Source organism: Silene latifolia, chromosome 11 (genome assembly GCF_048544455.1).
Source record: "Silene latifolia isolate original U9 population chromosome 11, ASM4854445v1, whole genome shotgun sequence".
In the NCBI taxonomy this organism is placed as follows: domain Eukaryota; kingdom Viridiplantae; phylum Streptophyta; class Magnoliopsida; order Caryophyllales; family Caryophyllaceae; genus Silene; species Silene latifolia.
In genome coordinates this window covers 7,595,368-7,617,886 of record NC_133536.1, presented here as the reverse complement: position 1 = coordinate 7,617,886, position 22,519 = coordinate 7,595,368, and the positions used below count along the sequence as shown (strand labels likewise).

The window sequence follows — 22,519 nt, the reverse complement described above, 5'->3', positions numbered from 1 at the left end:
GAAACTTAGAACAACAAACATACGATGAGATCTGAATGCACTCGGGGCAACCCATTCTGTACCGTGATATTTGAAGCAACCAAATTATCAAACAAAGGACGGATATTTAGCGAGTTAGACCTATAACTCGACAATGGTGATCAAGCTCAAGACCTATTGAGAATGATCGTGAATTTACTCAAAACGCGTTGAATAAAAATAAAGGGATTTGCAGCAGCATCAAAAGATAAGTGTTTTTGTGTGTTATTTATTGGATGGAAATGCAAAGGAAAACAAGGCTATAAATAGCCAAGCTTACACGCCTAAAACGGCTGTTTTAATGTGGTAATAAACTACCTAATTAAGTCTCTTAATTAGACTTTGACTAGGCTAAAACTTACCAAATAAACAAACTCTAAAACAGCTATAATAAACGACAAATGCTGAAATAAATCTAGTTTAAATGCTCAAATAAATCCTCCGAAATGCTGAAATAAATCCCATAGTAATTCCCCACTTATTCTCAATTAATCGTTTGTCTCTAGCCTTCACCGATTAATTGGGCTGGTCTTCAATATTGATTAGGCAAACACAACTAACCAACGACTCCCCAATCCAATTAGCTTGAGTCGTAGTTAATTGGGCTCTTGGAACATTACTTGGACCAGCTTCTGAACAGTCCATACTCCATAGGACTGTCCATAACGATATCCATAACGAGCTCATCGATGCTATCCAAATCCGTATCATTTTCACTTATGTATTGAGAGAAAATCGAAACTAAATGTTCACTTGTGAATAGTGTGGAAAATGGAAAGTGGTAGAGTTGAGTTGAATAGAGGAAGCATACATTAACATATGTACATAATACAACGGTTTTTCTAACATGTGCCTTAAAGGCACACATTATGTTAGAAAAACGCTAAAAGCTAATACACTAAGGGGGTGTGTGGTTGGAGCTTCTGGAATGGATTTAATTCGTTCTAAGTTTGGTTGGAGGGTTTTGGAATGAAGTTGATACCCAATGGATTATAACTCCATTTCAATCTCTTGGTTTCTAAATCCATTCCACCCTATTACTATACTCAAATACTCAATCCATTCTAAAATCGAATCAAACACTTCTAAGCAAGTATGGGGTTCTAACTCCATTCCGATATTTTGAACCAAACGACCCCTAGCTAGTATCATCCAATTTACGAAAAGAGGAATTGAATTGACAAATTAACCGTTCACAAAATACAAAAAAAAAAAGGTTAAAGTGGAGGATTTGCATGGACACGGCACATTACGACACTGCACGCTATGGGCAGTGGGCCGTGCCGTGCCTGACCGCTATTTACATTTCACAGGCACGACACGGTGGGCTATGGACCTTGCCATTTTCTTCTCCTAATCCAATGAGCTAGCACGAGGCACGACCCGACACGACACAGCCCATTTCTATCTCTAGAAGTACGTAAGCTAGATGAAAAAAAGACCCGACACAAATGTTACATGTCACCGTCACTCATTTGACGGACAAATGGAGTAGAGATAGTGAGACTGTGTTTTACACTAATGACGACGAACCGGAAGAAGCGACGACTGACGAAGACGACTGCGTCAACACCACCAACCTCCACCTCCAAAAACTTCACCAATCAAACCGACGAATTAGCTTTCAAACAACGCCACTACGATCTCAACACCACCAGAGTCTACCACCTCCGACCACCGAAATCCCTCTCCTCCACCGCTCGTCCTTGGATCGCCACCCGCGAAACCACCGCAGACTACAACTTCATCTTCCGCCACCCCCTCACTTCCAAACCTCACTCCTTCAACCTCCCTCCTGACTTCTACTTCCCGCAACTCAATTCCGCCATTCTCGCCGTCTTTTACGCTTTTCGGAAATCCAATTCCGTCGATAAGCTCCTCGTTCTTCCTGCTCCGTGTTATGATAGTGTTAGTAAATGTAATTTGTTCGTTTTATATGGCGGCGGTCAATTAAAGGGCCGGCATGGTACCTCGCCGTGGGTCAAGTTATCGCATCGTAACTCGCCGTGGGTTAAATTTGATGATATTATCGATTTGAAGGATAAGACTTATGTAGTTGATAGATGGGGGATTATCAATTTGGTTAATCATTATAAAACGGTTAATACAATCAGTATCGGAAAAACTTTAATTTCTGAACCGGTAATTCCCGGTTCAGGACAGTTCGGGTGGCGGAAACGGTTCGCGGTCGACGGGGAAGTTCTGTTCCTGGTGGTTCGTATGGAGGAGAAATTGTTTAAGGTTTTTAGGTTAAAGAGCGAAAAGAGGGGAGGAACGACTTGTTTTAATTGGGTTAGGGTTTGGGAATTTGGTGGTAATAAGGTTTTGTTTATGGCTAGGGATTGTTATTTTTTTCGGAGGGCGTCGAGGAAGTTTCCTGGGAGGGAGTATAGGAACTGCATTGTGTTTTCTGAGGCGGCTTTTCCGCAGTATGGGAAGGATGGTTGGGAGTTTATTGAGAGTGGTAATGTCCGGAGATGTGAGGATGATATCGCGGTTTTTTGTTTGGGTGATGAGAGGTTTGCGAGGGAAGGGGAAGAGGAAGGGGAGGGGGAGAAATCGGGTTTTCCTAAGATTGATTGGTCGCCTCCTGATTGGATTTTGAATGTTTCGTCTTTCACTGAAGATGAATTTTCGATGCATTCAGAATCAGAGTCTTCTGTTCAGTCAGAAAGGTAATGGAAATAGTGTTATGATTGAATTTTCATGATGTTTATTGTGATGGTATAATTAATGGTATGATTACGAAACTAGATTGGCTGTATTGTCGAAATAATTTTGGATATGTTTCTTTTGCCGACTAGAATGGTTTATTCCCATGTGATGCATGTGTCTGAAGGGCGAAGCTTTGTTATTATATCTGTGGGGGTGGGGGTGGGGGTGGGGCGAGCTTTTACCCTAATGAATTCTTGGTATATGCTACATACATTATACAAAACTAAAATGGTTTGCTAAATTGTGTGTGATCCTTAGATTCTGATGAGCATGATTTCCGTAGAAGTGTGCTGACATGAAAACAACATTTTCCTTTTTTCTGGTGAAGGGTGCCTGATGAGGATGAAGGACCGGATTCTGATAGTGGAGAAAAGAATGATGGAGAAGTGCAATCTGGTGTTATGGATTCAAAGACTAAAGATGATGAGGAGCAAGAAGTGATGGAATATGATTTCGTCAGTCAAGATCAGGATCAAGGTGGAGTGGAATGTGATTCAGATAGTCAGGATCAGGAGGATGAAAAAATGCAATGTGATTTGAACAGCCAGGAGAAGGACAATGAAGAGATGCATTCTAAAGAAGCAAATGCCGAGCATGATAATGTATCATTGCAAGAGGACCCTGTGACGCCTTCTCGTTCTGCTGTTGAAGAAGAAGTTACGAGAACTCTTCTTAGAATGAATAGCGAGAATGACGCTATGGAGGAAGGTAATGACTGTAAATTAAGAACACATACCATACTGGCCTTGCGCTCTTTTCTCTTCCTTTGGTGCTAGACTGCAGACTTTTCAACTTGATCAATAATTCTTGCAGAGACTTCAGGAAAAAACATCACTTATGTGATACCTCAGGCTTCTACATCCGCTACAACTGAGGTACAACACAATTCCTTTTCAAGCCTTTTCGTTTACTAGATCCATCCCAAATGTCCCATTTGATTTTAATTATCACTACTTGTCAGTGTTGAGTTGTTGACCATGACCATTCCTTTGTTGGCTGAGTTGACAAAAACAATTATTATGACAATATTATTATAATAAAGAGTTATTTCTTATTGTCTTGTTAGGAAATACTGGTCATAATCCACATCATTGTTAGGCCAACAATGACAAATGAGGACAGTTTATATGAGATGGAGGGAGTATATCTTTACTGAAACCAATTTGAGTGCTTCCTTTTCATTCTTTACACAGCGCCACAAATGTGATTCTGCAACTACCAAATTTGAAGGACTTCATATAAGGTCTGATTTAGTCCCAACCTTGCAAAAGATTTGGCGGAAGCATGGGAACGTAACAACAGATAGCATTGTGCGTAGCAGTGACATAATTGCTAGGGCGTTGGAGTCGCTGGCTACCATGGTACAAATACTTGAGGACAACTTGGCCCAATCCTTGAGTGATAGCCAAGCTGATTATTTAAGCTCCACATTGTCTGATCTAAAATGTTTACAATTCAAAGTTTACTGGTTGGTTTCATTTGTTGAAAATGCTTTGAAAGTACATAAAAGCAAATCTTTGGTGGAATCATTGAACAATCTCAGTCAGTTAAGTTCCCAAGTCGAGGAACGCAGAGCAATCCTTCTTGATGAAGTAGCAAAACTGAACGAGGAAGAAACCAAACTGAAGGAAGAAATGACGAAGGTCTCCAAGACGATCCCTTTTTCTGGGCTAGTTAATTTTGATGAACCCTTAGGAGTGGGTCTCATTTGAGTGTGGTTGTGATCGGCCAATCAATTTTTTGTGGCTCATATGCCAGGTAGATTTGTGTTAGGAGCTAAGTTTAGATTTGTGTTTTCTCACAAGTTACGATATGCTTGAAGTCATTAGATATTAGTACTAACTATGTTTATAATTAATTATGTTTGAGGCGGGGATATAGGCTTATTTTGGACATGTTATCTTGATCCATGTTCACGGTAGGATCATGGCTAACTATTGTTCATATTCTGGTGTATTTTTGCTGTATATTCTCATGAGATGATCAGAGTATTTTAACTTATACATCTTGTGAATCTTTTTTCTTATAACCCACCCTATGTATTGAACATATGAAATTATTACGGTAAGTTATTTTTTGGATATGAGTTGCAGAAAGTTAGTAATGTACTATCAGATCTGGAAAGTATAGTCTTTTGTTTTGTTGGGAAAGGAGTAGAGACGTAGAGTTGATCTATGTTAGAAAAAGTAGAAAAATGTTATTGAATCTTGCAGGGCTTTGAAAATGCATTTTGGCTTGAACAGCTGTTGGATGCTCTTCTGGCTTATCGAAAAGAGCCTTGGATGGCATCTGCCATCTGCTAGTTGCCTTTTCCAACCGGTACGTAATACAACCTCAAGTTCTTGGGTTCTTGCAGTTTTCTTTTTAGATATTTCCTTTAGGTTCAATACATGTACTTACAAGCAAATTATTGAGTGCAAGCTAGTGACGTTTTTCCACCCGCCTTGACCTTTTTCCTTCCGCTTGTACCATCTCTCTCCTACTAAAAGTTGTGTGAAACGGAAGTGTGAAGAACCCATTGAAACTACACAAATTCTCATTGAAGACATGACATATTGTTGAAACTAATTGAATAAAAAGTACACCAATCATTTACAATGTTCTGTGAAACGTAGCAAGCACTACATCACCTGATTTACCTCATTAGTCAGCTACAGTTAGAATTGTTTTATGACATTGCATGTTATTTAGGTAATGTTGTGTTTAACATTCTCCTGATAGGAGATTTGGAGGAGCTGACTTAATTTTGAAGCTAATCAATGATTTGTAAAGCACTCTTATGCTCCAGATTGTTGGTTCAGTGTTCCTGTTTACTCTCTAGTTTTCCTGTTCCCATATAACGATCAAATGTGTTAAAACTTTCATTTAGCAAGAAAGAATCTTCAAGGATAACTATCAATATACTCCGATGCTAGTTGCTAGTGTTATACTAACTTGTAAGGAATCTGTTTTGTCTTCGTCGTTGAGTCTTGGTTGGTTTCTACTGATATCTCCTGTGTATGTTTGCTGAACATTATTATTCTAAAAGTAGTTAAGCTGTTGATGGTTCATTGGGTTCAGTCCAAGACCGGATAAGATGAAACGGACATTAACACCTGACCATGATTAGATGACCTTAAATTTGGTATAGTCTGGTCCAGTGTAAAGTGTGATGGTGTTCTCGTCTGGTGTTTGGAGTTCGGATCACTTAAATGAACTACATTAAGTGAGAAACCTATTGTAGCCACAATTGACATTGATAACAACTTAAATCTCCAGATGAACTGTGTTGTTCGTTAGACAACTGCTAGTTTGGATTCAAGAAAACGTCTTCTTTGACAAAGGTCTTCAATAATCTTGTGTTCACGTTTCCCAAGTTCTCAAGGATAAATGAAATGCAAAATCGAAGAGCATATAATGCAGGTATATATATATATGACTCGCCAAATTCACCAATATTTACGTTAAATCAGCTCTTTCCATGTTTGTAAAAAGTAGAAAATGTTAATGCAGCATGCAGGGCTTTGAAGACGCATATTACCTGAACGACTGCTGGATTCTTTCGCAGCTTATCAAAGATAGCTTTGAAAGGCATCTGCTCTTGCCTACTTCAAATCGGTATGTGATACACCTTTTTTTTGCGGGTTCTTTACAAATTCCTTTCTTGAATGTACCAACAGGTTCTTTGCACTTGTACTTCTGTCAAATTGTTGAGTGCCAGCGATTCAGCAAATGATCTTTTTCCATCCACTTTTTCCATCTCTCTAAAATTGTGTGAAGCATAAGTATGAAGAACCCAGTGAAACAGATTGGGTAAAAAAGTACAACACCACCTCGTCAAACACAAAGCTAGACATGAAATGTTTTTGCAACATAGCGTGTTATTGAGGTAATATTGTGCTCAACATTCTAGTGATTTGAGGTGCTCATTTGACAGTTTTGAACTTTGAAGCAAATCAATGATTTGTAAAGCACTCTCATGCTCCAAATTGTTGATTGGCTATTGGCAACGGACGTACCTCGTTTCAGGTCATTAGCTAGGGTGTACTTTTGAGTTTCTTGTTTACTCTAGTTTTGCTTTTCGAGCACAATGGTCAAAGGTCTTGCTATGTTTCCGTTTAACAAGAAAGAATCCTTGGGAGTAATTACTAATTAGTAATCCCAAAATCTCATTTCAGACGGGTTAAGCCTGTTAAGCCCGTCTGAAAATGTTACCATTTACGAATGGTCACATCGGACCATAAAAGTGGTCCCATAAGCCAGTCTGAAAGTTTCAGACGGAATAACCCGTCTGAAATGAGACCTACTGATTATAAATTACCAGTACTTGATGCTAGTGCTGCAAGGAATATGTGGTGTCTTCATTTGGTGACTCTTGGTTTCCACTGATACGGTGATACCTGTGTCTGTGTGTATGGTGACTGAACCTGAACAACTTTTGGAAATTTATAATTTCCTTCTTCGTCTGCAATCAGCAGCTGATGTTTTGGTTGGCTTACGTCTAGGGATGGCAGTGGGTCGGGGACCCGACCCAGACCCTGAGGGTCGGATCCTAACGGGTCGGGTATGAGTCTCATTTTTTCAGACCCAATGGGTATGGGTCGGGTATGGGTCTTAAGAAAATATTTCGGGTCCGGGTCCGGGTCTAAGTTATGAGACCCATACCCGACCCTTAGACCCTTTATTAAAGAAAAATAAAATAAAAATTACAACTTTTTTGAATTCATACTGGCTGACTGTAGAAACCCAACTAAAGTCTCTTTCTCTTCCTTCATCCCTAACCAAACTCTTCTGACAATACCACCACTCCACCACTGACACAAGAAAACCACCACCACAGCACTGATACGCGACTGACAACCATATCTCTAATAGCTGGCGACCGACAACCACCATTAACGGCAGATTAATAAACTCATAATGTTAAAGCAGTATGATTTTTTTTTTTTTAATATTATAGACCCCATAGCTGTTAATTTTGTTAATAAAGTGGCTGAAACTCGGACCCGCGGGTAGACCCAGACCCTACCCTTACCCATAGGGTCCGGGTATGGGTCCTCAAATTTTAGACCCTTGCGGGTCTGTGTCGGGTACGGGTCCAAAGGAAAAATCTCGGGTCGGGTCCGGGTTTAGGCGGACCCTACCCAGACCCTACCCATTGTCATCCCTACGTACGACATATCTTTTCTGGTTTCATATTATTCGGAAAGTAGTTCCAACGGTGCACTGTGAATCGGGTTCATTCGAGGACTGGGATGGAGTGATGGACCACGACTCAAACTGAAATTAACACCGCGACCATGATTAGGCCACATTAAGGGGGTGTTTGTGTTTTTTTTTTTTGGTAAATAACTCCCTTTTATGTACCAAATTTTACAAATAACCCAGTTCTTTTTTTACAAATAATCACCTTAATTTCAACATAATTCAGAAATTTACCAACTAAAATTAGTTATGCTGACGATTTTTATTAAACCCGATTTATTTAAACTTTACAACTTATCCTCAACTAAAATACCTAACCAGGAATTCTCCCTTGTAACGGTTATATCCGTCACAAGCTTGTGACAGGTCAAGTAATACCATGTGGGGTAGATAAGACAAAACAGAATGCTACTCTCGAGGCACTTTGTTTTGGTCTTATCTATCCCACATGAGTTGTATTTGACTCGTTGCAAGCTTGCGACGGATATGTCCGTCACAAATGAGTAAAATTCGTATGTGAGAAAGCAATATCGTTAATTAATTATATATAAGCCACATAAAAACCCCAAAATTAATTAAAATCATAAAACCCCAGATCAATTATTCTTCTTGATTTCGTAGTAGTACTTGGCAAATTTTTTGAAAAATTTCTACTATTATAAATGATGTAAAATTAGATCTTCAGCTCTTTGATAAAGCAATAATTAAACATTGCTTTCGTGAAGTTAACAAAGTTGCCGACTTTATGACTTCTATTGGACATTCCTGTCCAGTTTTTTCGAGGCTCACCTCTATCATTCGAAAAAATGAGATGAGTTGGTCTAACTAAGATAATAAAACCCCCAAATCAAGAATACAATTCAGAATTTCACATCATTCGTAGACCCGATTCTTTGACTTCTTTTTCCATTGCCACTTGCCAGCCACTGCCACGGCACCACCACCACCACCACGACCACCGAACTCACTCACTTGACCGACAAATGGAGTCCCAGGTCAGAGACAGTAAGACTGTGAGTAGTGGCTTAAAAAGAAAGAAGCAGTCGAAGACACGACTCCCGGAAAAAGTAGGTATACCACCACCCTTGAAAAAATTCACCCATCGGAATGACGAATCAGCTTTCACTCGGTGTCTTTACCGTGACGGTGTCTACGCCACCGAAGTCTACCACCTCCGACCACCGAAATCCCTCTCTTACACCTCCCGTCCATGGATCGTCACCCGCGAAACCACCGCGGACCGCAACTTCATCTTCCGCCACCCGCTCACCTCCAAACCCCACTCCTTTAACCTCCCTCCTAACATCTCACGACTCAATCCCCTTACTCTCTCCGTCTTCTACGATTTCCGCCAACCTTATTCCGTCGACAAGCTCCTCCTCCTCCATCCCTCAGAATATTTGTTCGCTTTATACGGCGGCGGTCAACTCAAGGGATGTCCCCGCGTTGAACGACAACGAGGGCGGTCAATTCCGTTAACCAGCTCCCCGTGGGTCAAGTTAACCAGCTCCCCGTGGGTCAATTTGGATGACATTATAGATTTTCAGGATAAGGTTTATGCGGTCGATAGGCGGGGGAGTACCATTTTAATCAATCAGTATGAAACCGTTACGAAAGTCAGCATTGGAAAAACTATAATTTATGAACCGCTAACTCCCGGTTCAGTGCAGTTCGGGTGGCGGAAACGGTTTGCGGTTGACGGAGAAACTCTGTACTTGGTGGTTCGGACGGAGGAGAAATTGTTCCAAGTTTTTAGGCTAAAGAGCCGAGTAAAGACGCCAGGAACGCCTTGTTTTTATTGGGATAGGGTTAAAAGATTTAAGGGTAACAAGGTGCTGTTTATGGCCAGGGATCATTACTTTTTTCGAAGGGCGTCGAGGAAGTTTCCAGGGAGGGAGTATAGGAACTGCATTGTGTTTTCTGAGGCCGCGTTTCCACAGTATGGGGATGATGGTTGGGAGTTTACTGAGAGTGATACTGTCCGCAGATGTGAGGATGACATTGCTGTTTTTCGGTTGGGTGATGAGAGGTTTGCTAGGGAGGAGGAGTGGGAGAATTCCGGTTTTCCTAAGATTGATTGGTCACCTCCTGATTGGATGATGAATGTTTCGTCGTTCCCTGCTGATGAATTTAAGAAACATTCGGAATCAGATTCTTCTTCTAGTCAATCAGTAAGGTAATTGAAATAATGTTGTTATTGCTCCATACTTTCTTTTATAATATGCCCATGAGCTTTGTTGTTGATTAAAGTGTAGTGTCTAGCTAGGGCAGTAGATTGGTAGTATATCTGAAATGCTGTGCTGGGCTGGCCCGCCATGTTGTCCACCTGTAGTAGTGTGTACTGTGTCGGTTGTAGACTGTAGTGTTGGTTTCCAGAGAAGGTGCTGACATGAATACAATGATTTCCGTGTTCTTGGTGAAGGGAGCCTGATGACGATGAAGGATTCGATTTTGATGGTGGAGGTAAGAATGATGGAGAGGTTCAATCTAATTTGAAGGATACAAATAGTAAAGATGAGGGGGAGCAAGACGAGATGGAAACTGAATTCAGCAGTCAAGACCAGGACCAAGGCGGGGTAGAATCTGATTCAGAAAGTAAGGATCAGGAGGATAAAAAAATGCAATGTGATTCGAATAGTCGGGAAAAGGAGGATGAAGAGATACATTCTAAAGAAGCAAACATTGAGGGTGATGAACCATTGCAAAAGGACTGTGTCACGCCTTCTCGTTTTGCTGTTGAAGAAGAAGTTACGACAACTCTTCTTAGAATGAATAGCGGAAATGACGCAATGGAGGAAGGTAATGACTATAAATTAAGAACACATACCATCCTGGCCTTACGATCTTTTCTCTTTCTTTGGTTCTAGACCGCAGATTTTCCAACTTCATCAATATATTCTTGCAGGGACATCAGTGAAAAACATGACTCAAGTAATACCTAAGGCTTCTACATCCTCCAGGACTGAGGTACAAAATCATTCGTAATTTAGCCTTCCCAAATGTCCCATTTGATTTTAGATGATCACCCGTTGTAAATGTTCAGATGTTGACCATTGATTTCTCGAATATGCGATGGATACTGAGTAAATAATTTATTGTCGGAGACTCGGAGCTATCAAAAATTATTATTTTGTCAATAATATCTTTAAAATATTAAAACTTCTCTATATTGTTAGAAATATTTTCCAAAATCCACGTTGTTATGTCAATAAAGTCAAATGAGGATAATTTATATAAGATGGAGTGAGTATATCTTTTCTGGTTGTACCAATTCCTTTTCATTCTTTACACAGAGCCACAAAGGTGAAACTGCAACTACCAAATTTGAAGGACTTGATGTGAGGTCTGATTTAGTCCCAACCTTGCAAAAGATCTGGCGGAAGCATGGGAACATAACAAAAGACAGCATTGTGCGTAGTGGTGACATAGTTGCTAGGGCGTTGGAGTCGCTGGCCACTATGGTGCAAATACTCGAGGACAACCCAGCCCAGTCCTTGAGTGACATCCAAGCTGATTATTTAACCTCCACACTTTCTGATCTAAGAAACATATGTTTCAAAGTTTACTGGTTGGTGTCGTTTGTTGAAAAAGCTTTAGAAGTACATAGAAGCAAACCTTTGGTGGAATCTTTGAACAATCTCAGTCAGTTAAGTTCCCAAGCCAAGGAACGCAGAGCAATCCTCCTTAGCGAATTAGCTAATCTCAACGAGGAAGAAAACAAACTGAAGGAAGAGATGGCGAAGGTGTCCAAGAGGATTCCTTTTTCTGGGCAAGTTAAGTTTGATGCACCCATAGGAGCAGGGCTCACATGAGTGTATTGGTGATCGGCCTATCAAATTTATTGGGGCTTATATGCCTGATGGGAATTCGATTTTAAAACCCCTAAGTTCACCTTGACTTTCCATTACATTTTCGTTCTTCCTTTTTGTTTTTCATCTTCCCTTTTTTTATTCGCATTTTGAGGCGTGCGTTCACCCATGGACGGTTCGAAAAGATGATTCATGTCAGCCGACCCCAAATCATTTTGGGATTAAGGCTCTGTTGTTGTTGTTGTTGTTGTTGTTGTTGTTGTTGTATATGCCTGATGGGACTTATTGCATCACTATATTCTCCTCTCATGATAGAAGCTGATTTAGATTTGTGTTTTCTTATAAGTTAAATCGCGGATCTGCTTGAAGTCATTAGATGTTAGTACTAGGCTACTAGCTATTGTATAATTATGTTTGAGGTGGGAATATGAGCTAATTTTGGACTTGCTATTCTGGTCAATGCTCACAGTAGGATTGTGGTTATATTTATGGTTTATATTCAAATAGGAATATTTTACCTTCTAAATCTTTCAAGCCTTGTTTCTCGTAACCCGCCTTATGCATTGAACATGGGAAATTATTGTGGTGAGTTTAATTCTGAACGAGGCGCAGAAAGCTGGTAACGGGGTAACAGATCTGGAAAGTATATTGTTTTGTTATTTTGGGAAAGGAGTAAAGACGTAGAGTTCATCTATGTTGGAAAAAGTAGAAAAATGTTATTGCAGCTTGCAGGGCTTTGAAAATGCATACTGGCTTGAACAACTGCTGGATGGTCTTCCGGCTTATCAAAAAGAGCCTTGAATGGCATCTGCCAGTTTCTTCTTCCAATCGGTATGTAGTACCACCTCAAATTCTTGGGTTCTTTGCACTTTCTTTTTTAGATTTTTCCATTATGTTATTTACTCAGTTAGTGACCTTTTTACATCTCATTTATACCATCTCTCTACTACGAAAAATTGTGTGAAACAGGAAACCCGTTGATACTGATTGAGTAAATGGTATACCAATCGTTTGTAATGTTGTGTGAAACGTCTAAAGCGCAACATTACCAATTTTACCTCATCAGTCATTTACAATTAGAAGTGTTTTACGACATTACTTGATATTGAGGTAATGTTGTGCTTAATATTCTCCTGATTGGAAATTTGAAGGAGCTGATTTGACATTATGATGCTAATCAGTGATCAAATGTTGCGCTATGTTTTTGTTTAACAACAAATCGTCTGGCAAAGGTGATGGGTTACTTGGTAGGGGAGTTCCAAAATGCTTTCATTCCGGGGAGACAAATATCTGACTACATTTTGTTGGCACATGAAGCTCTTCATAAAATCAATTCACACAAGAAGGGGAAGTATGGTCCTTATGCATTTAAGGCGGACATGAGTAAAGCCTATGATCGCGTGCGATGGTATTTCTTGCGAGCTGTTCTTTATAAGCTTGGGTTACCGGAACGATTGGTGGCCTTAATCATGAATTGTGTCATGACGGTTTCGTATCAGGTTCTCTTTAATGGTGCACCATTAAGGTTATTTCAACCGAAATGTGGTTTAAGGCAGGGGGATTCGCTTTCACCTTACCTTTTTGTCTTATGTATGGAGGCCCTATCATGTAATTTGCTCCAAGCACAACATAATGGCTCTTTGAAAGGAATTAGTTTATGCCGTGGGGAGGATGCGTTGTCTCATTTGTTCTTTGTGGATGATGCGGTTTTCTTCTTGGACGATCGAAAAAATTCAACGAAGACTTTAAGGGTAATTTTGGAAAAATACTGCAAGGTGTCGGGTCAGGTTATGATTGAAGATAAATCAGGGATTTTATTTAGTCCTAGTACTACTCTTGCGAAGGCACGTTGTGGGTTGCAAAATTTAAAAGTTAAAGGTAATAAAGGTCTCGAAAAATACCTTGGTCTCCCAACGGAAGTACAAGGCTCCAAGAGGGAACTTTTTAAGGGGCTTATTGATACTGTCATGAAACGTATTTCCTCATGGAATGGGATTTTTTTATCACGAGCGGGAAGGCTCACGTTAATCTCATCCGTCTTATCAAACATCTCTAATTACTTTCTATCGGTATTTAAAATACCGGTAAGTGTGACTAATAGGTGAATTCCTTACTATCACATTTTTGGTGGGCGGGTGGTAAATTAGGGCGAACTATCCATTGATGTAGTCAAAAATTCCTTAGCTTACCAAAAAGAGGAGGACTTGGTATTCGGAATATTGAGTGTCTTAATCATGCAATGTTAGGCAAGCATGCGTGGAAGCTTTTATCTGGCAATCATTCTTTTTTCGCTCGAATATTTCGAAAAAAACTACTTGGTGATGAAGTGGTGTCGGAAAATTTGGTGGTCCAAAATGGAAACAATTTATCATGGGGAGCTAGGAGTGTTCTGCATGGTCTAGACTTTGTTAGGCATCATGTTGGGTGGAAACCAGGTTTGGAGTCGGAATTGAATGTCTGGACTAATAAATGGGTTGGTGGAGAGTGTCCGGAGCCTAAGGAAGTGTTATTGGGGATGGAACATGTGGAACTTAGGAATTTGAAGGTAAAAGATCTAAGGACAAATGGGAGCGGTGATGTGGGTAAGATTTGGAATGAAGACTTGATTCAATTTTTTTTTGCGGATGAAAGTGCAAAAGCTATTTTAGCTAAGCCCATTTGTAGGTCACAAACAAGTGATGAAGTCTATTGGTTACATAATAGTGAATAGTGATGGTAACTATAGTGTGAAGAGTGGATATGGGGTTCTTTTTGGTAAATTTATGGAAAGGAAAGGATCATGTAAGGATAAGGAAAGGCTTATTGAGGTTGGACGTCTGTTCTGTAAACGAAAACTGTGGAGGTTTCCAGGACCTCAAACATGGAAAATTCTGGTCTGGCGAATCATTACTAATTCGCTTTCGGTGGAGAGTAGCTTTGTGTCACGGTCCGCTACTTTTGCCGGACCGTGGCGCGCACCCTTGCCCGTCTCAAGGCAAGATGCAAGCGACAAGGATCTTCGTGCTAGTGAGGGATCGCCCACTAGCACGATACTCGGTCTCGGGTCGGTGTGTGTCGGAAATCCTAGTCACGATTATCAAGTCCGGCACACGAAAGCAATAAAAGTAAGTAATACGATTATTGAAAGCAAGCAACAAACAACAACAAGCTTTTGGATGAGAAGCGGTTTTTCATTGACTAGCACCTCTCATAGAGGCAAATTTGATAATTTGGTCCTAGTAGCAGGAAACATTGAAATTACAAGTTTAGTTCAGAATAGCGATATACCTATTTATGGAAATAAAGCTATTCTAAAACTATGCTAAACTAAGAAATTACTTACTACAAATGTACAAGGGAAATGAAATTACATAAGCATAAATAAAACTAAGGGTTCAAGTGTGCGGATCGTCACACTCTCCCCACCTAATGCATTGCGTCTCGCAACGCCGCAAAATCTTCATGGTTCGGTTCACTTCCGATGTCGCCGGAAGTTGATTGGAGCGGATGTTGGCGCGCTTGCTCTTGTTGCGGGTGGGATCTTCGAGGATCTGGATGGTAAGGCTTTAGACGGCTCACATGAAAGACAGGGGTGACACTTCATCCGTGCAGGGCGGGCCCGGCTTGATGCTACTTCCCAATCCGTTTGATCACTTGGATTGGGCCTTCGTACTTCCGCACTAGACGCTTGTCTCTTCCTCGGAGGAATCTCATCTGCTCTTTGTTCAGTTTCACCATGACCATGTCGCCTACTTTAAACTCCCTTGGTCTCCGATTCTGATCCGCCCACTTCTTCATGCGGCGAGACGCTTTCTCCAAGTAAGCTCGAGCAATTTCGGCATTCACGTTCCATTCTTTCACATACTCGTGGGCTTTCTTTGTCCTAGGCCTCCATATGTATCTCGCAAATCGTGGGAGGCGATAGCGGTACATTGACCAGAATAAGCTCAAACGGGCTCTTGTTGGATGAAGAGCTCGTCGCACATTAAAATGAAGGCTGGGCAACATCAAGGAGTCTTACCCACTCCATTTGAGTTGCCCAACAAAGTGTCTCAAATACTCTTCCAAAGATGCTATTGAACCGTTCGATCGGCCATCCGTTTGAGGATGGTAACTTGAGGACATCCGCAGCTTCGAACCCAGGAGATTGAACAACTCTCCCCAAAATAATCCCGTGAAGCGAGAATCGCGGTCACCGACTATACTTTGAGGCAATCCCGATATTTCACATGTCGAAGAACATGGTGGCGGTTTCTTGAGCGCTACACGCCTTAGGAAGAGGAATGAAAGTCGCGTATTTTGAGAATCGATCCACAATGACAAGGATCACACTTAACGCCCCTACCTTCGGCAACCCAGAGATAAAGTCCATAGAGATACTCTCCCATGGTCGTGTAGGTACGGCAACTGGATTTAACAAATTCCTCCCGCTTCTTTCTCTCCCTTATCTTCACGGCAAATGAGGCATGTCTTCGTGTACTCCATCACATCATCCTTCATCTGGGGCCAATAGTAACTTCTCTTCAATAGGCATAAGGTTCTCTGCCATCCCGGGTGACCCGCCCACAAGGTATCATGGCACTCCTGTAGAAGCATCTTCCTCAACCCGGCCGCCTTTGGAACAAAGATGCGATGTCCTTTTGTGAATAAAAGGCCATCTTCCACCCAAAACTTGCGGGTCTTTCCTTCTAAGGCCAACTGTTTCAGAGTCCTCGCCATTGGGTCTTGGTCGAGGTGTTCCTTTGCCTTAGCTCGAATATCTGTGACCACGGTGGTGGTGGACAAGTGAGCGATCATATGCAGTGTGGCCAAGTCGCATCTACGGCTTAGGGCATCAGCGACCCTATTTGCCGCTCTCGGTCGATAAGTGAACTCCACATCAAACTCGGCCAACAATTCTTGCCATCTTGCCTGTCGGCTGGTGAGCTTGGGTTGCGTCAGGAAGTGGGATGCCGCGGTGTTATCCGTCTTGACAATAAACTTCGATCCCAAGAGGTAGTGTCTCCATCCCCGCAGGCAATGAACAATAGCAAGGAGTTCCTTCTCTTGGGCGATATCTGAGTCTCGGCCCCATTCGCTTTTCTACTCTCAAAGGCCACTGGGTGACCCTCTTGGAGGAGTACTCCCCCAAGGGCATAATCAGACGCATCCGTCTCTACTTCAAATGGCTTGGTGATGTCCTGCAGCGTGCCAATACGTTTCCCCGCATCATCGCTTCTTTGAGCCTCTCAAAGGCTCTCTTTCTGTCGATCGACCACTCCCACTTGATATCCTTTTTCAACAAATCGCTTAGGGGCGGCTATTTTAGAATACTTCCGGATGAATCTCCGATAGTAGTTTGCTAGCCCCAAGAAAGAGCGAAGCTCAGACACGTTTCTCGGGGTGCCCCAATCCTTGATGGCGGTAATCTTCTTCGGATCCATTCTAAGTCTCCCTTTTCCCACGATGTGGCCGAGAAAATTGACTTCGGGTTGGGCAAACTCGCACTTCTCCTTTTGACAAATAAGTGATTGTTCCAGCGGTTTCGCGAACACAAGCTTTAAGTGTTCGGCATGTTCGACCAAAGAGCGACTATACACAACGATATCATCCAAGTACACCACCACGAATTTGTCCAAGTACTCATGGAACACATGGTTCATCGAGTGCAAAATGTGGCGGTGCGTTTGTCGGCCGAAAGGCATGACCAACCATTCAAAAGACTCATACCTCGTCACGCAGCGCTTTTGGCTCATCTCCTTGGCAATCCGAACTTGATGATAACCCGATCTCGATCCAACTTGTCAAAGTACACGGCGCCCAGAATCGATCGAACAAGTCCGCTACCAAAGGAATGGGATAGCGATTCCTCACAGTCAACTTGTTTAAGGCCCGATAGTCGATACACAATCTCAGACTACCATCTTGTTTCTTCTGAAAGAGCGCAGGGGCTCCATATGGAGCTTTAGAAGGTCGAATCGACCACGAGCGAATTAAATCATCTAGTTGCTTTCGAAGTTCGACTAATTAGGAGGTGCCATGCGGTATGGTCCTCGAGCAGGAGGTCTTGTCCCTGGAAGAAGCTCGATCTGGTGGTCTACCGAGCGTCGAGGTGGAAGACTCATAGGTAAAGAATCTGGCATCAAGTCTTTGTTGTCCTCCAACACTCGCATTATCGAGGGTTCCTCTGACTCAGCAGAAGTGTCCTCTTTCATGGACATGGTACACAAATAAGTTGGCTCGCCCTTTTGAAGTGCTCTATTCAATTGCATCGCCGAAAGAAGGGGTCCCTTCATCTTACGATCTCCTCCCACGGCCTTCACCAAGCAAGGGTTTGACCCGACCATCATAAGGGAACCGTTATGGGGTGCCAGGAAGGTCGGTGTTCGCTTAAGGAAATCCATTCCGAGGACAATCTTGAAGTCATCCATCGGGACGCTGGTGAAGTCGAGCTTCCCGCTCCATTCACCCATCTTGATCACTACATCTTTGGCCACGCCCTGAATCGGCTGAGCACTGGAGTTAACAGCTTTCATCTTTCCTCCTTCTCGGTTTATCTCCATCCCGAGCCTTTTCGCCTCATCTGGGGTAACAAAATTGTGGGAGGCCCCCGTGTCTATCATGGCACGAGCGCAAATTCCATTGATTTTTACTTCAACGTACATGAGCTCAGTGGACTTGGCTTCGGAAAGGTTGGCGCCTTTTCCCATTGAACACATCATGTGCACCGCCCCCATCCGTGCCACTTCTCCTCGTTCGTTGAACCCATCATCATCCTCCGGTCGACTTCATGGTCCGTCCCTTCGGGTTTAGCTCAACCGACATCTTAGATAAATTCTTCTTGAGGGTGTTGAACTCCCCCTGGTGCGGACACTCAGACATTCGGTGTGGTCCTCTACATAAGAAGCAAGCAAACGGTTTCCTAGCGGTAGACGCTTCCGAAGTGCTCCCCTTTGAGGAAGTTGGGGTGGAATTGGCTTGCCCCCACTTCCTATAATCTCCACCTGGACGGAATCGACTATTTCCCGTAGAAGGAGTTTTGGCTTGCGACGTGTTCCTCCAAATGCGGGGCTACTCCCGCCGCCGAGAATACCTTTTTCGTGCCGCTCGCGCTCGAATAATAGTCGACTAGCCTCTCGGCCGCGGTCATTGCAGCGGAGAGGGACTCGGGCCTTTGTCGCATGATCTCACGTTGAGCCCACTCTTTCAAACCATCGACAAACTGGAACACGCGATCCTTCTCGGTCATATCAGATATCTCTAGCATACACGTCGAGTAAGCTTTCACGTACTCCTGAATAGAACCCGTATGCTTCAAGCTCTTGAGTTTTCTTCGAGCTAGGAAGTCGGTATTCTCCGGATAGAATTGTTCCTTGAAGAGTCGTTTGAAATCGTCCCATGACTCCAGCACTATGCTCCCTGCCTCAATCTCGGCGTATTTGGAGCGCCACCATTGTTTGGCATCATCAATTAGATACATGCTTGCGGTAGTGACCTTTAGTGTTTCGTCGAGCGCACTAGCTCGAAAGAATTGCTCCATGTCGAAGAGGAAGTTGTCGACTTCTTTCGAGTCTCTCGCCCCACAATACTTGTGGGGTGTAGGCGGCTTCACTTTCGGAGCTCCCCCAAAACTCCCGTCTGCGGCCATTCTCATCAGTGTATTACACATGTTCTCGAGTTGTCCGACTCTCTCATGGAGATAGCCCATCTTCTCCGCGTACTCACGCGGAATCATTGCCTCTATGGCGTCAAAGTGAGCCTCATGCTCCTTTATCGTCTCATTCACGGCTTCTAGGCGAGCCTCATGCCCCTTTACCGTCTCGTCTACGGCTTGGTGAGTTCCCCCGAGGCTCACCACGAGTCCTTCCAGATAAGGAAGTTTTTCCTCAAGTTGTTTCTCTAAGGCCGTCACCCGGGCCCTAGTTTCTCCTTTGTTCCCACTCGGTTCTGTGTTCTTTCCCGTCATCGTAAGCAGCAGCTCGTCGTGAAGACCGAGCTCTGATACCAAATGTCACGGTCCGCTACTTTTGCCGGACCGTGGCGCGCACCCTTGCCCGTCTCAAGGCAAGATGCAAGCGACAAGGATCTTCGTGCTAGTGAGGGATCGCCCACTAGCACGATACTCGGTCTCGGGTCGGTGTGTGTCGGAAATCCTAGTCACGATTATCAAGTCCGGCACACGAAAGCAATAAAAGTAAGTAATACGATTATTGAAAGCAAGCAACAAGCAACAACAAGCTTTTGGATGAGAAGCGGTTTTTCATTGACTAGCACCTCTCATAGAGGCAAATTTGATAATTTGGTCCTGGTAGCAGGAAACATTGAAATTACAAGTTTAGTTCAGAATAGCGATATACCTATTTATGGAAATAAAGCTATTCTAAAACTATGCTAAACTAAGAAATTACTTACTACAAATGTACAAGGGAAATGAAATTACATAAGCATAAATAAAACTAAGGGTTCAAGTGTGCGGATCGTCACACTTTGCACGGCGGAATATTGGGGTGGATCCGGGATGTAAATTTTGTAGGGGTGGGGATACGACCATGGAAACAATGGAACATTTATTTCGGGACTGTCCTGTGTCCCGAAGGTTGTGGGCTTGTTCTGAGATTGGTATTCGTACTGATTATGACTCACACTTGAGCATTGGAACTTGGGTCATTGACTCGTTGTCTTATTTGGAAATTTTAGAGGGCGCGGAGGAACGTCAGGTTCGGTTCTTAGCAACAATTTGGTGCCTTTGGAGTATTCGTAACCGGGTTCTTTTTTAGGGAATGGATTTCCGTCCTCTAATGTTCTTCAATCTTTGGACACAAGTGGTAAGCACGGCGGTTCGAGCTATTGAAGTAGCTAAAAAGGATCATGTAACATCATGGGAAATACTAATACTCTAGGGAATGATAGAGTGAATTGGATTCGTGAAAGTAAACCGGTGTGTGTTGTGGGCATGATCAGTTATTGCGATTATGTTCGTGTGATGGTTGATGCGGGATGGAAAGGGTTGGATAAAGCAGGGATTGGTTGGGTCGCTATGTCCGAAGTGGGGATAGGTATTACTATACAAGCAAAAGGATTAAAGCTGAATCGGCTTTGCAAGCTGAAGGTCTTGGTGTGCACTTAGTACTCTTATGGGCCATGGAACAGGGCATACGACATTTGGAGATCTCTTCGGATTGCCTCTCACTGGTTTTTCAACTGACTGGGATGGAGCGACCGCATCATCTTCTAAGGGCTATTCTGGATGACATTTATGCTTGTTTCTCTTCTTTTCATTGCTTAGCTATTAGTTTTATTCCTAGATCCTTTAATAATGTTGCCCATAGTCTTGCTTGTAAGGCTATGGTTAGTTAGGTTTATCCTCTTTTACAGCTGCCAAAAAAAAAAAACAAATTCAGGGGTAATTAGCCAGTACTCTGTTGTTTCTTCATTGCTGAATCTTGGTTGGTTTCGACTGATTGTCCTTTGTGTATGTTGGCTGAACACCTGAACTGTTGAACAGGTTTATGTTTGAAATTTATGATTTCTTCAGCTAAAACAGATGACATTGACATTAAGTTTGGTATAGTCTGATCCTGTGTAAACTGTAACGGTCATCTCGTCAGTTGTTAGGAGTTCGGACCACTTAGATGAACTACCTTAAGTGAGACAACTATTGTAGCCACAATTGACATTGGTAACAACTTAAATCTCCAGATGAATTATGTTGTTCGGTAGACAACTGCTAGTTTGGGTTGAAGAAAACGTTTTCTTTGATAAAGGTCTGGAATAATCTTGTGTTCACGTTTCCTAAGTTCTCAGAATCTCAGGTAATAAATGAAATGCAAAATCGAAGAGCATATAATGCACGTATATATATATATATATCACTAGACCGAAAAGTATATTTTTGCACTATTGCTTAGACGATAATTAAATTCATTAAATAAATGAAAATATACTCCCCCCTATTCATTTTAACTCTCCCCTTTCAAAAGGGCACACAAATTAAGGGTAGGATTATTTTATTGTAAAGTATTGTGGTGGTGTAAGGTAATTGGAGAGAGGGAAGGTATTATTGTGGGGTAAAATGATTAAAATAAGTATTGTTGTGGGGTAAGGTGATTAAAATAAGATAAAGTATGAGTATTGTGTTGTATTGTTGTGGGGTAAGGTGATTAAAATAAGTATAAAACTTTACTAAATAAGGAAAATAGGAGAGTTATATGAATAGATGAAAAAAAAAAAAAGGGGAGAGTTAAAATGAATAGGAGGGAGTACGAAGTAATAAATAGTCAAACTACTATCAAATTTTACAATAAATTAATATTGGAGTTAATAATAATTTAACTTAGTCACTCCTAAAGTCTTAGGGGGTGCTTGTTTCGTGCACGGGTATGGGTTTGGAATCAGGAATTATACCCGGGTGGTATAGGTTTGGAACTTGATTCCTCATACCTTGTGTTTGTTTCATTTTTGAGTGGTATGGGTTTGAACCTCAATTAAGGTTAAAATGCGTAAATTAAAATATCGTAAATAATAATTTTCAATATTATAAAATCAGGAAAATGATTATTTAATCAACTAAGTATATAAAAAATTGAATTTATAATAAGCTATAATTTGTTTTTTCATATTTTTGTTGATTTTAGTTTGATACCCGTGGGTATCAATCTTATATATGAGAAACCCCTAAATTTGCCAAACAAATACTTGGTACCCATACCTCATACTTTTTGGTGTGAACCAAACCAATTGGGATTCTCTCTATTTAGAGCATGTACAATAGAGAGGATTGCCCTTCCTCTTAACACTCTCTTTCATCTAAGAGGAGGTCCTCTCTATTGTGGAAC

At 41.9% G+C, this 22,519-nt stretch overlaps 3 protein-coding genes across 4 annotated transcripts in view; all 3 read left to right on the top strand.

The window, feature by feature from the left end:
* LOC141610878 (uncharacterized) overlaps nucleotides 1-22,519 on the top strand; it is a 122,741-nt gene that overhangs the window by 17,784 nt on the left and 82,438 nt on the right. The window lies entirely within an intron of this gene.
* LOC141610879 (uncharacterized) lies at nucleotides 1,448-4,743 on the top strand. Of its 2 annotated transcripts, none has more exons than XM_074429173.1 (4): nucleotides 1,448-2,693; nucleotides 3,062-3,441; nucleotides 3,547-3,608; nucleotides 3,927-4,743. In XM_074429173.1, exons 1-4 carry the CDS (start codon nucleotides 1,540-1,542, stop codon nucleotides 4,443-4,445), a joined length of 2,115 nt encoding a protein of 704 aa, XP_074285274.1. In that variant the 5' UTR covers nucleotides 1,448-1,539; the 3' UTR covers nucleotides 4,446-4,743. The 2 variants fall into 2 exon arrangements, with proteins under 2 accessions (XP_074285274.1, XP_074285275.1); XM_074429174.1 differs by having other exon boundaries at nucleotides 3,800-4,743.
* On the top strand, nucleotides 8,748-12,054 carry LOC141610877 (uncharacterized). Its single transcript, XM_074429169.1, has 4 exons — nucleotides 8,748-10,093; nucleotides 10,340-10,716; nucleotides 10,823-10,884; nucleotides 11,211-12,054. The coding sequence occupies exons 1-4, from the start codon at nucleotides 8,901-8,903 to the stop codon at nucleotides 11,727-11,729; spliced, it is 2,151 nt and encodes a 716-aa protein (XP_074285270.1). The 5' UTR covers nucleotides 8,748-8,900; the 3' UTR covers nucleotides 11,730-12,054.

Coding starts and splice junctions, on each gene's coding strand:
- LOC141610879 (XM_074429173.1), top strand. CDS start 1,540: ATGACGACGAACCGGAAGAAGCGACGACTGACGAAGACGACTGCGTCA. Junction 3,442..3,546: donor GAATGACGCTATGGAGGAAG/GTAATGACTGTA, acceptor TAATTCTTGCAG/AGACTTCAGGAAAAAACATC. Junction 3,609..3,926: donor CTACATCCGCTACAACTGAG/GTACAACACAAT, acceptor TTCTTTACACAG/CGCCACAAATGTGATTCTGC.
- LOC141610877 (XM_074429169.1), top strand. CDS start 8,901: ATGGAGTCCCAGGTCAGAGACAGTAAGACTGTGAGTAGTGGCTTAAAA. Junction 10,717..10,822: donor AAATGACGCAATGGAGGAAG/GTAATGACTATA, acceptor ATATTCTTGCAG/GGACATCAGTGAAAAACATG. Junction 10,885..11,210: donor CTACATCCTCCAGGACTGAG/GTACAAAATCAT, acceptor TTCTTTACACAG/AGCCACAAAGGTGAAACTGC.